Source organism: Bos taurus, chromosome 16 (assembly GCF_002263795.3).
Source record: "Bos taurus isolate L1 Dominette 01449 registration number 42190680 breed Hereford chromosome 16, ARS-UCD2.0, whole genome shotgun sequence".
Lineage (NCBI taxonomy): Eukaryota > Metazoa > Chordata > Mammalia > Artiodactyla > Bovidae > Bos > Bos taurus.
In genome coordinates this window covers 54,472,388-54,486,329 of record NC_037343.1, presented here as the reverse complement: position 1 = coordinate 54,486,329, position 13,942 = coordinate 54,472,388, and the positions used below count along the sequence as shown (strand labels likewise).

At 43.4% G+C, this 13,942-nt stretch overlaps 1 protein-coding gene across 1 annotated transcript; it reads left to right on the top strand.

Annotated features, from left to right (window-relative positions):
- Nucleotides 1-8,000: 8,000 nt before the first annotated feature.
- Nucleotides 8,001-13,673, top strand: LOC132342413 (melanoma antigen preferentially expressed in tumors-like). The gene is made up of 3 exons (XM_059875627.1): nucleotides 8,001-8,287; nucleotides 9,262-9,834; nucleotides 13,100-13,673. The coding sequence occupies exons 1-3, from the start codon at nucleotides 8,001-8,003 to the stop codon at nucleotides 13,671-13,673; spliced, it is 1,434 nt and encodes a 477-aa protein (XP_059731610.1).
- Nucleotides 13,674-13,942: the final 269 nt, after the last annotated feature.

The following is a 13,942-nucleotide window of genomic DNA, read 5'->3' as shown; positions in this document are numbered from 1 at the left end:
ATCTGAGTTGGGAGAGTAAAAGACTTATTGCACCTGGAAAACTTTGTCAGCTCCAGCACTGGAACAAGAGAGCCACAGAGGGGAGGACCTCTGCAGGTGTCTGGTCCCAAGGGTCTCCCAAGAGTTGTCACCTCTAGGAAGAGCAGAGGAGTCAGGGTCCTCCTCTGTAACCTGGGTGCAGTTGCCTCCAGCATTCCTGGGTGCTGAATGGATCCAGAAGAGCAGTGGTGAACTCTGCACCTTGAGGTTAGTCATAAACTTCAAATAATCCAGAGGAATTTGAGAAGAATCCCTTGATTCCTACTGGTCCCAGTGGAAGGGTGCCCCAACATTGTAGCCACGCTCCAGATTCTAGGAGAGGAGATGGTGGTGGGCTGAAGAAAGAGGGCTCTGAGCCAGCTCATGCTGGGAGAGGAAACTGGATGCACAGAAAGAAACATTCTAAATGCCAGAGCAGGGAGCCAGAGGCTGTTTTGGAATCTCACTTGGAATCCTGTGACTGGAGCATCAGAACAGGACAATCCCCTGATGGGCTCAAGGGGCTTCCCTGACCAGGGCAGCAAACAAGATCATGAAGAGAGGCAACCAGACAGGGCAGAACTGCCAAATCCAGGCTCCTCATCAGACCCTGGGAGTCCTACTGGCCCAGAACTGGGGGCAGGGGAGGGAAGAACAGCACCTCTGTACACATGGGCTCCTTTCTCCTTGACACAGAGTGTGTCTCCTGATCAAGCAGGCTCTGTGTGGAGATGGACAGAGATGTTACACTCTACTCAGGGGGAAGGGAGAGGGCTGGGCTTTTATAATTTCTAGAATACTCCAACACTTGGAGTGCTCCTACTTTCTTGGCTATCACAGAAGCCAGAATTCCATACAAATATCCTCAGCTTGGACTCTGATATTTCCTATTTTGCACTGACATCATATTAAGTCTGTCAGTCAGTCCACCTGAACACTTAGGTTGTCTGACAACTTGGGGGGCCTTCTGAACCTTTTACCTGAGGGACTCTACCATGTAGAAGTTGGCAATTTCCTCTCCCAAGCCCAGTCCTGAATCTACCTGCTTAAAAATGGGAAAAGAGCAGCGAGCTTTACATTTCCTGTGAGGCTTACTTGAGGTAGTGGGTAAAAAAAGTGCTGGCACCTTTGCTCACAGAGTTGGTGTTCAGTAAACAGAGATGTTTACAATTATCCTTGTTACTAATTCACTCTATGGAAGGTCATTAATAAAGGCTTTTGGTGGCCTGGGAGTTAAAATGTCTGATGAGTATAATCCAATTTAACCTTACTTTATGCAAAAGCCATTTATATCTGTGGTAGAAATATGGTGAAAGGAATCCTCCTGAAGGATACCAAGGGAGAGAACACTCTTCAGCACTCCTAGTCCTGGATTTCTCTGATGCTTCAGTGGACAAGTATCTGTCTGTCAAGGCAGGGGACACAGGTTTGATCCCTGGACTTGGAAAATTCCACATGCTGCCAGATAACTAAGCCTGTGTACCACAACACTGAAAACTTCACACCCTAGAGCCTATGCTTTGAAACAAGAGAAGCCGCTGTAATGAGAGGCCAGAACACAGCAATGAAGAGAATTCCTGTTTGCTGCAACTAGAGAAAGCCTGTGTAGCAACGAAGATCCAGCACAGCCAAAAATAAAAAAATAAAGTAAGTAAGTAGTAAAATAAAACTCCTAGCTTTCTTTGGCTGTTTTACAACTGAATTACTTGGATATCTCAGTGAATGGAGGAAAGAAAGGCATGGAGATTTCTTGGGGGTAGAGGGAAGGTCTTTCTCTGCATTCTGAAACTGCAAAATTTTTTTCTAATTTCTGTGGGATGCAGCCCAGGGTGGGAATGATCCCTGAGCATGGCAGATCCTTAATACACATATATGGAGAGAGAGCCTCTGAATTTTGTAGGGAAAGGTGTTGGTATTTGTAAACAGTGCATACTGTGAGGAGAAGAATTTTATTTTGTAGTTAATGGCATTACTTTGGCCAGAATTTTTTTTAACTTTTCTAATTTTAAGGAAATAGAATTATCAAAACATATTGGAAAGGGGCCAATAGGATTATGGTTTCACTGCCAAGCCCCCAGGAAAAAGGCTGGAGCAAACTGCCATCTGGTTGTATCTACTGCGTGTGCTGACGTGTGCTAAGTCCCATCAGTCATGTCTGACTCTTAGTGACTCTGTAGCCTGCCAGGCTCCCCTGGCCATTGGATTTTTCCAGGCAACAATACTGGAGTGGATTGTCATTCCCTCCTCCAGAGGATTTTCCCATCCCAGGGATTGAACCCATCTCTTTCATCTCCTACACTAGCAGGTGGGTTCTTTACCACTTGTGATACCTGGGAAGAACCTAAAAAAATGTATACTGGTAGCAGCAACCATGATGAGGGAAGGGTTAGATGCAAGTTATCTATGTTCACTTTCTCCAATGGGTCCAAGTTCCCAAAGAACCCACAGTGCCCACCACCAGTGCCTCTCAGTCTTAAACATGTATGGCTTCCCAGCTCTCCTTCCGTTCACATTCTTTCATGCCAATTTACTGTGTTGATCCCATCTTTCTGGAAGGAGACACCCTCAAAGATGATCCTGTTTCCTTTTTAATTTATTTGTTGTGGTCTTCAGTCACTAGTAATATCTGACTTTTTGTGACCCCATGGACTACAGCATGCCAGGCTTCCCTGTCCCTCACCATCGCCCAGAGTTTGGTCAAACTTATGTCCATTGAATCTGTGATGCCATCCAACCATCTCATCTGCTGTTTCCTTCTTCTCCTTCTGCTTTCAATCTTTCCCAGCATCAGGGTCTTTTCCAATGAGTCAGCTGTTTGTATTGGGTGGCCAAAGTATTGGAGCTTCAGCTTCAGCATCAGTCCTTGCAATGAGCATCCAGGGTTGATTTCTTTAAGATTGGTTTGATTTCTTTGCTGTCAAAGGGACTCTCAAGAGTTTTCTCCAGCACCACAGTTTGAAAGCATCAATTCTTCATCACTCTGCTTTCTTTATGGTCCAGCTCTCACATCTGTACATGACTACTAGAAAGACCCTTGGACTGCAAGGAGATCCAACCAGTCCATTCTAAAGGAGATCAGTCCTTGGTGTTCTTTGGAAGGAATGATGCTAAAGCTGAAACTCCAGTACTTTGCACCTCATGCAAAGAGTTGACTCATTGGAAAATACTCTGATGCTGGGAGGGATTGGGGGCAGGAGGAAAAGGGGACGACAGAGGATGAGATGGCTGGATGACATCACCGACTCAATGGACTTGAGTTTGAGTGAACTCCGGGAGTTGGTGATGGACAGGGAGGCCTGGCATGCTGCAATTCATGGGGTCACAAAGAGTCGGACACGACTGAGCGAGTGAACTGAACTGAACTGTACTAGAAAGACCAGAGCCTTTACTATACGGACCTTTGTCAGCAAAGTGAGGGAGGTCTTTGCTTTTTAATACACTGTCTAGGTTTGTCATAGCTTGTCTGCAAAGAAGCAATCATCTTCTAATTTCATGGCTGCAGTCACCATCTGCAGTGATTTTTAGAACCTAAGAAGAGGAAATTTGTCACTGCTTCCACCTTTTAAATCCCCATTCTACTTGCCATGAAGTGATGGGACCAGATGCCATGATCTTAGTTTTTTTAATATTGAGTTTTAAGCTGACTTTTTCACTCGCCTCTTTCACCCTCATCAAGAGGCTTTTTAGTCCCTCTTCACATTCTACTGTAGAGTGGTATCATCTGCATGTTTGAGGTGGTTGATATATCTTCCAGTAACCTTGATTTCAGCTTGTAGCTCACCCAGCTGGACATTTCAAATCATGTGCTCTGCATATAAGTTAAATAAATAGGGTGACAATAAACAGCCTTGTAGTACTCCTTTCTCAATTTTAACCAATCAGTTCCATATAAGGTTCAAACTGTTGCTTCTTGACCTGCATACAGGTTTCTCAGGAGACAGGTAAGGTGGTCTGGTATTTCCATCTCTTTAAGAGTTTTCCACAGTTTGTTGTGATCCACAGAGTCAAAGGCTTTAGCATAGTCAATGAAATAGAGGTAGATATTTTTTTCCTGGAATTCCCTTGCTTTCTCCATGATCCAGGGGATGCTGGCAGTTTGATCTCTGGTTCCTCTGCCTTTTCTAAAACCAGCTTGAATGTCTGGAAGTTCTCAGTTCATGTAATGCTGAAGCATAGCTTGGAGGACTTTGAGCATAACCTTACTAGCATAGGAGATGAGTGCAATTGTCTGGTAGTTTGAACTTTCTTTAGTACTGCCCTTCTTGGGAATTGGGATGAAGATTGACCTTTTTCAGTCCTGTGACCCCTGCTGGTTTTCCAAATTTACTGACATATTAAGTGCAACACTTTAATAGCATAATTTTTTAGGCTTTAAAATCGCTCTGCTTGAATTACATCACCTCCACTAGCTTTATTGGCAGGAATGCTTCCTAAGTCTCACTTAACTTTACTACACAATGTCTGGCTCTGAGTGAGTGACCACACCGTTGTTATTTTCTGGGTCATTAAGATCTTTCTTGTACAGTTCTTCTATGTATTCTTGCCATCTCTTCTTGATCTCTTCTGCTTCTATTATGTCTTTATCATTTCTGTCCTTTATTGTAATGATCTTTGGATGAAATGTTCCTTTGATGTTTCCAACTTTCTTGAAGAGATGTCTAATCTTTCCCCTTCTGTTGTTTTCCTCTCTTTGTATTGTTCATTGAAGAAGGCTTTCTTGTCTTTCCTTGGTATTCTTTGGAACTCAACATTTAGTTGGGTGTACCTTTCCCTTTCTCCCTTACTTTTTGCTTCTTTTCTTTCTTCAGCTATTTATAAAGTCTCCTCAGACAACCAGCCGGCCTTCTTGCATTTCTTTTTCTTTGGGGTGGTTTCCACCACTGCTTCCTGTTCAGTGTTCTTCAAGAACCTCTGTCCATAGTTTTTCAGGCGTTCTGTTTACTAGATCTAATCCTTTGAATCTATACATCACTTCCACTCTATATTCATGGTGAATTTGATTCAAGTCAGTACCTGACTGTCCTAGTAGTTTTCCCCACTTTCTTTATTTTAAGCCTGAAGTTTGCTATAGGGAGCTGATGATCTGAGCCACAGTCATTTCTGGGTCTTATTTTTTGCTGACTGATTTCAGCTTCTCCATCTTTGGCTACAAAGAATGTGATCAATCTGAATTTGGTATTGATCATTTGGTGATGTCCATGTGTAAAGTCATCTCTTATGTTGTTGAAAAAGGGGGTTCACTATGACTAGTGTATTCTCTGGGCAGAATTCTGTTAACCTTTGCCTTGCTTCATTTTGTACTCCAAGGCCAAACTTGCCTTTTACTCCAGGCATCTCTTGACTTCCTATTTTTGCCTTCCAATCCCTTATGATGAAAAGGACATCTTTTCTTGTTATTAGTTCTAGAAGGTCTTATAGGTCTTCATAGAACTGGACAACTTCACCTTCTTTGGCACCAGTGGTTGGGGCATAGACTTGGATTACTGTGATGTTGAATGGTTTGCCTTGGAAATGAATCAAGAACATTCTGTCGTTTTTGAGGCTGCACCCAAGTACTGCATTTTGGACTCTTGTTGATTGTGAGGGCTACTCCACTTCTTCTATGGGATTCTTGCCCACAGTAGTAGCTATAACGGTCATCTGAATTAAATTCACCCAGTCCCATCAATTTTAGTTCACTGATTCCTAAGATGGTCATCTCCATCTCGACCTTGATTCCTGGACTTAACATTCCGGGTTTCTATGCAATACTCTTATTTAGAGTATCAAATTTTACGTTTTTCACCAAATACCCACAGCTGAGCATCATTTCCACTTTGGCCCACCTGCTTCATTCTTTCTGAAGCTATTAGTAGTTGTCCTCTGCTCTTTCCCAGTAGCATATTGGACACCTCTGACCTGGGGGGCTCATGTTTCAGTGTCCTATATTTTTGTCTTTTTATACAGTTCATGAGGTTCTCATGGCAAGTATACTGGGGTGGTTTGCCATTCCCTCCTCCAGTGGATCATGTTTAGTCAGAATTCTCCACTATGCCCCATCTGTCTTGGGTGGCTTATAGTTTCACTGAGTTACACAAGCCTTTTTGCCATGATAAGGCAGTGATTCATACAAGGGTTTTAATTGCTAAACCCCACCAACAATCTTTTTATTCTTCTTGTTCTCCAAGAGGAAAAACAAAAAACAAAAAAACAGACAAACAATATTTTACACTGTGTCATTCACAGGGACCCTTTAGGAACATGCCCCCCTCCCCACCCCCACGCCCAGCCCCCTGCCTCACTACTCAGTCCCCACCCTTACTCTTTATTGTGATTTAGAGCCAGTTCTTTCAGAGAAGCCTTGGCTTAAGCCCAGAGAACCAAACACATGCCCAATTGCATTTCCCTTGCTCCTTTTAATGGGCTTATGATCTGCTATTTCTGATGTAAAGTCAAAGTGACAACTTGACACAGAGAGGAATTTATGTTGTTTCCTTTGGGAATGACACTACCATGTTTTTGAAGCTGCTCTAATAGTGGGACATTTTGTTTATATCGATCTGTCAAAGCATTCCCAAACAATACAATGATGCTTTCAAACTTCATTTTAGCTTTCCAATGGCAGGAACAAATAATGGCTTTCCTGTCTCACACCCATGGCTATAACAGACCCCATTTGTTGTTATTGTTTAGTGCTAAGTTGTGTCCAACTCTTTTGCGACCTCATGGACTATAGCCCACCAGGCTCCTCTGTCCATGGGATTTCCCAGACAAGAATGCTAGAGTGAGTTGTCATTTCCTTCCCCAGGGATCTTCCCAACCTCGGCAGAACCCGAGTCTCCTGCTTGGCAGGCAGATTCTTTACCACTCAGACACCTGGGAAGCCCCCAGAAGTGACCTACTAGTGAAAATTAATGTTCCAGGAGTGAATCCATGATTGAGTCTTTGATTCCTCTCCCCCCCCCCCATATATTCCCTCCTGAATGAATATCTGATTAAACCAATTCATCTGGTTATATGTGAAGATCTGATCAGGATTTTCCTGGAGGAGAGTCCCAAATCTAATCAGGCATCACTTTCTGATTGGATAGTAGCAGTTGGACAGGGAAATGATGTGATCAGAAAGGCTTATAAAAACCCCAGGCATCACAGAAGAGGTGCAGAAGTTTCTTTCTCTGGAGTCACTGCCTGGGATCCATCTGAGCACACTGCCAACCACAGCAGAGCTGGTAAGTTACAGACCTCAGCAAAGGACACCCTCATCTTACCTATGGTCAGCAGGTTTCCACGGGTGGTGTGCAGCTATGGATGTCAAGGAGATTTTCCTTTTTCTTTCTTTCCAGATGTGTAAACGTAAGGCTTTGGTTTTGCCTCTAAGTGTAATTTTGCCTTAATCCCAAAAATCTGAATTTGTGCTTTGGTTTATGTCATTTAAAAATATCTTAATCAATAAGCTTTTATTTTTCAAAGAAAACATCTAAATTTTTGAAATTTTATTTCTCAACATTGAAAATAGTTTGTGCAAGTAGCATTCATATAAGGAGTATCTGTTTCATCCCAGCACGTTAAATGTGGGAACTGAGGGTAAAGGCTGTGTTGGGTACATGAAGCTATTAATCCCATAGCTTTAGGCTATAAGTGATGATTTAAAGTTTTCTTCCCCTTAAAAAGATGGAGCTTAACATTCAACTCATGGTACAAGTTTCCCATGAGCAAAGTAGTGGATGGAAATGGATGGATTAGTGGGTTGTGTTTCTTCCTCCTTGGTCCTTCTGAGATGCTTGTTCTGGTGCCTGTAGGGGCAGAGCTATGGTTTTCTGCCCACTGAACCCAGAGTGAAATTGTACAAAAACTGAGGCTCTTCCACCACTGCCAGAGCAGTGACTTTGACTGTAAGTTCCTCTGAAGGGTGGGGAGATAGTGAAGGGGTGTTCATGCTTACCTGAGAAAGATGCCTTGTTCCCTGCAAGTTCTCACAGGATTCCTTTAGGAGCAGATTCAGGATGAGTGTCCAGAACCCCCTGAGACTCATGAACCTCGCAGGAAAGAGCCTACTAGCCAATGAGGCCTTGGCCATTTCTGCTCTGGAGTATCTGCCCATCGAGCTCTTCCCCCAACTCTTCATGGAAGCGTTCTTTGGAAGACACAGAAAGACCTTAAAGGCCTTGGTGCAAGCCTGGCCCTTTGTCCACTTGCCTCTGGGAGGCCTGATGCAGACGCCTCATCTGGGAACCTTACAAACAGTACTGGATGGCCTTAATGTCCTGCTTGCACAGAAGGATCAGCCCAGGTGAGTCTGATGCAGGTAACCTGGTAGGATATGGGCAGTCCTGAAGAGACAGCCAAAGTCAGGAGTGAAGTGAGTGAAAGTCGCACGACTGAGTGACTCACTCACATCTGACTCCGTGCAACCCCGTGGACTGTAGTCCATGGAATTCTCCAGGCCAGAATACTGGAGTGGGTAGCCTTTTCCTTCTCCAGGGGACCTTCCCAACCTAGGGATCAAATCCAGGTCTCCCGCACTGCAGGCAAATTCTTTACCAGCTGATCTACAAGGGAAGTCCAAGAATACTGGAATGGGTAGCCTGTCTCTTCACCAGTGGATCTTCCCGGCCCAGGAATAGAACCGGGGTCTCCTGCATTTCAGGTAGACTCTGTACCAACTGAGTTATCAGGGACATCAGGAGAGTAGATAGCAAATCGATGGGCCAGTGGCCTCTGATGATGTCAATGAAGAAATACAGAGATGTGGCCATTGCTGAGCTCACTTTGAGAAATACCAGGTAGCACTAGTGGTAAAGAACTTGCTTGCCAATGCAGGAGACATAGGAGACATGGGTTCAATCCCCGTGTCAGGAAGATCCCCTGGAGGAGGGCATAGCAACCCACTCCAGTATTCTTGCCTGGAAAATTCCATGAAAAAAGGAACCTGGGTTACAACCCAAGGAGTCGCAAAAGAGTTAGACATGACTGAAGGGACTAAGCACATGTCTTTCAGTAGTGCATCAGTGTCCAAGATGCAAGGGAATCTGAAAGTATGTCCCAGCCTCCTCCCAGGGGTGCATAAGGGCACTAGAAGTATAAAGCTAGGAGAAATGAAAGGGGAAAAGGAGATGAAGGAAGGTGAGGCAGAGACAGAAGAAGAGGGCAAGGCAGCAGGTGATGTCAGGAATATGAAGTAAAAGTTCAGGTGGGAAGTCAGAGTGTTGCCTAAATTTTGTGTGGATCTTAAACCATCCTTGCCAATCTGCTGTTTCCCCACAGGAGGTGCAAATTGCAGGTGCTGGATTTAAGAAATTCTGGACAGGACTTCTGGAGAATGTGGTCTGGATCCAAGATCCATGTGTCTTCAAGCTCATCAATGGCACCAGGGGCTGTGGAGAGTTTGAGGGTGGAGAAGCCCTTGGCTCCCTTCGAGGTGTTCATAGAACTTCACCTCAAGGAAAGGAGCATGGATGGATTCCTCACCTACCTCCTAAAGTGGGTGGAGGAGAGAAAAGCTTCCATACACCTGTGCTGTAAGAAACTAAGCATTCTTTCATTTCCCATGGAAAATATTATGAAGGTGCTGAGCATGGTGCGACTGGACTGTATCGAGGAGGTACACGTGAATTGCACCTGGTATTTGCCCACCCTGGCCATGTTTGCTCCTCTCCTGGGCCAGATAAGCAAAATGCAGAGACTCCTCATCTCCCACATCCACCTGCCAGCTCCCAAGGAGCAGGACAAGCAGCACGTTGTCAAAATTACATCTCAGTTCTTGAGGCTGCACCACCTCTGGGATCTTCATCTGGAATCCCCCTTCTACCTTGAAGGCTGCCTGGACCAGATGCTCAGGTGAGTGTGCATCGCTGGCCAGGTAACAGTAAACAGTACTAGGATATCAAATGCACTATCTTCTTTGCTGTTCTATCCTGAAATGTGGTATCACACAACCATCAAATCAACGTAGGGGTCCAAACTGGGACAGAAGTTCTGGAAAGGGACAGCCTGTTAGGAAGCTATAGACTAGGGGTTAGAATATAGTGGGGTGGGTATTTGAATTCCTTTTTAGTTAGCGTTATCTTTCCTAGATGACTTAGGAAAATGGGTCAGGGAATGTGGCATCAAATATGGACAACTCAACCAGGCCTGCATTTATAAACTGAAGCTGTGTGCCCTCCAGTTCTGTGACCACTATAAGCCTATTTCAAATACCCTATCAACACACAGAAATCCCTTGCATTCCTATACACTAATAATGAGAAAATAGAGAAATTAAGGAAACAATTCCACTCACCATTGCAATGAAAAGAATAAAATACTTAGGAATATATTTACCTAAAGAAACAAAAGACCTATATATAGAAAACTATAAAACACCGGTGAAAGAAATCAAAGAGGACACTAATAGATGGAGAAAAATACCATGTTCATGGATTGGAAGAATCAATATAGTGAAAGTGAGTATACTACCCAAAGAAATCTATAGATTCAATGCAATCCCTATCAAGCTAATATTTTTCACAGAGCTAGAACAAATAATTTCACAATTTGTATGGAAATACAAAAAACCTTGAATAGCCAAAGCAATCTTGAGAAATAAGAATGGAACTGGAGGAATCAACCTGCCTGACTTCAGGCTCTACTACAAAGCCACAGTCATCAAGACAGTATGGTACTGGCACAAAGACAGAAATATAGATCAATGGAACAAAATAGAAAGCCCGGAGATAAACCCACACACCTATGGACACCTTATCTTTGACAAAGGAGGCAAGAATATACAATGGAGAAAAGACAATCTCTTTAACAAGTAGTGCTGGGAAAACTGGTCAACCACTTGTAAAAGAATGAAACTAGAACACTTTCTAACACCATACACAAAAATAAACTCAAAATAGATTAAAGACCTAAACGTAAGACAAGAAACTATAAAACTCCTAGAGAAGAACATAGGAAAAACACTCTGACATAAATCACAGCAGGATTCTCTATGACCCACCTCCCAGAATATTGGAAGTAAAAGCAAACATAAACAAATGGGACCTAATTAAAAGCTTCTGCACAACAAAGGAAACTCTAAGCAAGGTGAAAAGACAGCCTTGAGAATGGGAGAAAATAATAGCAAATGAAGCAACTGACAAAGAATTAATCTCAAAAATATACAAGCAACTCCTGCAGCTCAATTCCAGAAAAATAAATGACCCAATCAAAAAATGGGCCAAAGAACTAAACAGACATTTCTCCAAAGAAAACATACAGATGGGTAACAAACACATGAAAAGGTGCTCAACATCACTCATTATCAGAGAAATGCAAATCAAAACCACAATGAGGTACCATTTCACACCAGTCAGAATGGCTTCGATCCAAAAGTCTACAAGCAATAGATGCTGGAGAGGGTGTGGAGAAAAGGGAACCCTCTTACACTGTTGGTGGGAATGCAAACTAGTACAGCCACTATGGAGAACAGTGTGGAGATTCCTTAAAAAACTGGAAATAGAACTTCCATACGACCCAGCAATCCCACTACTGGGCATACACACCAAGGAAACCAGAATTGAAAAAGACACGTGTATCCCAATGTTCATCACAGCACTGTTTATAATAGCCAGGACATGGAAGCAACCTAGATGTCCATCAGCAGATGAATGGATAAGAAAGCTGTGGTACATACACACAATGGAGTATTACTCAGCCATTAAAAAGAATGCATTTGAATCAGGTCTAATGAGGTGGATGAAACTAGAACCTATTATAGAGTGAAGTAAGCCAGAAAGAAAAACACCAATACAGTATACTAACGCATATATATGGAATTTAGAAAGATGGTAATGATAACCCTGTATGCCCGACAGCAAAAGAGACACAGATGTATTGAACAGTCTTTTGGATTCTGTGGGAGAGGGATAGGGTGGGATGATTCGGGAGAATGGCATTGAAACATGTATAATATCATATGTGAAATGAATCGCTAGTCCAGGTTTGATGCATGATACAGGATGCTCGGGGCTGGTGCACTGGGATGACCCAGAGAGATGGGATGGGGAGGAAGGTGGGAGAGGGGTTCAGGATGGGGAACATATGTACACCTGTGGCCGATTCATGTCTATGTATGGCAAAACCAATATAATGTTGTAAAGTAATTAGCCTCCAATTAAAATAAATAAATTTATATATAAAAAAAATCTGATACCACCGAGGGGGTGGGGAATCAAATACCCTGTGTGTAAAAGCTTGTTTGTGGATCCAGATAATGCAATTAATATATGGAAAATACATGGTCCTGAAGTTGATAGTAATAGAGCAGGGGTCAAAGGGATCATAAAATTTGGTAGATAGTTTGTAGATAAAGCAGGGATGTAGGTGAGCCCCTGAAGACTGTTAACCTCAGTGGATGTCATGGGATATTGCCCAGGTTGGTCCTCTACACATGTCACCCAGAAGCCTCACCTGCCTGAGATGGGTGTCCAGGGCCAAAGCCTGATGGGATGAAGCCGGCCTAGGAAGCATTTTAAGTATATCTGTTACTATTAACATTTGGTGATGTCCACTATTGATTGAAGTAAGATGTCAGGCTCTCCTCTGAGCTTGTCCTAGTGCATTCGATTGTCTTCATTCATCCTCATAAGGAAGCAAAGTAAGTTTTCCTTGATTGAGTAATGAGGAGAGAGAGCTTTTAAGATTCTATATACTTTAAGGGATGGGATGGGGAGGGAGGTGGGAGGGAGGGTCAGGATGGGAACACATGTACACCTATGGCTGATTCTTGTGAATGTATGGCAAAAACCACCACAATATTGTAAAGTAATTAGCCTCCGATTAAAATAAATTAAAAAAATAAAAGAAAATTCCTTAAAATGTCAACCTAAAAAATTGATATCTTGATCTTTTTCATGAATAAAAATATCTGCTAATAAGGAAAAAAAAATATCCTATGTACTTGACCCAGTCACAAAGAGAAGGTGAAATGACCGACTGCAATGAGATTGCTCATTCTGGGTATTAATCCTTATTGGATGATTTGACCAAATTTGGGCTTGGGCAGATCACTTGTCTCTCAACTTGCAGTCAAATTCCACCTCAGTTTCTAAGACTTAATTCCTCTCCTTCTCCCCAGGTGCCTGATGACCCCCTTGGACACCCTTACAATAACTTGCTGCCTCCTTACAGATTCAGACCTGACCCATCTGTCCCAGAGCCCGAAAGTTAGTCAGCTAAAGGGCCTGAATCTGAGTGGTGTTATGATGACCTACTCTAGTCCTGAGCTCCTCCCAGCTCTGCTGGAGAAAGTTTCAGCCACCCTCCAGAAGCTGTACCTAGAGCAATGTGGGATCAGGGACTCCCACCTGGAATTCCTTCTGCCAGCCCTGAGCCTCTGCATCCACCTCACATCCTTTAGTCTGCGTGGAAACTTCCTCTCCATGGCCATGATGGAGAAGATGCTGCGACACACCTCTGGACTGCCCAGTTTAAGTGGAGAGCTGTACACTGCCCCTCAGGAGAGTTTCAGCTCTCAGGGAATCCTCCAACCAAGTAGACTTGCCCAGTGTCGGATTGAACTGCTGGAGATTCTGAAGGACTTGGGACGTCCCAGGACCATCTGGATTTGCTTCACCCCCTGTCCACACTGTGGAGATAACACATTCTGTCAACCTGAGCCCATCATATACAGCAATAACACCCTTACCTAGTTGGGTGCATCAATGAAAAGCTTTCTTCTGAGTACTTGGGAACTGAAATCTAGGACAAAGTACATTGTGAAGGGAAAACAGACCCTTGGTGTCAGACATCTTCTCAATGTGAATGTGAAAAGGAAATGTGATCTTGCAGGGAGCAAGATTGCAGGGGGAAATGTAGTCTCTGTGGTAATGGAATATTTGTGGACATGTGTCCTGTAGAGTCAGAAATAGGAACCAAAATTTCTTTAGGTGGATTTGAGGTTGAGACTCACATGTTGAAG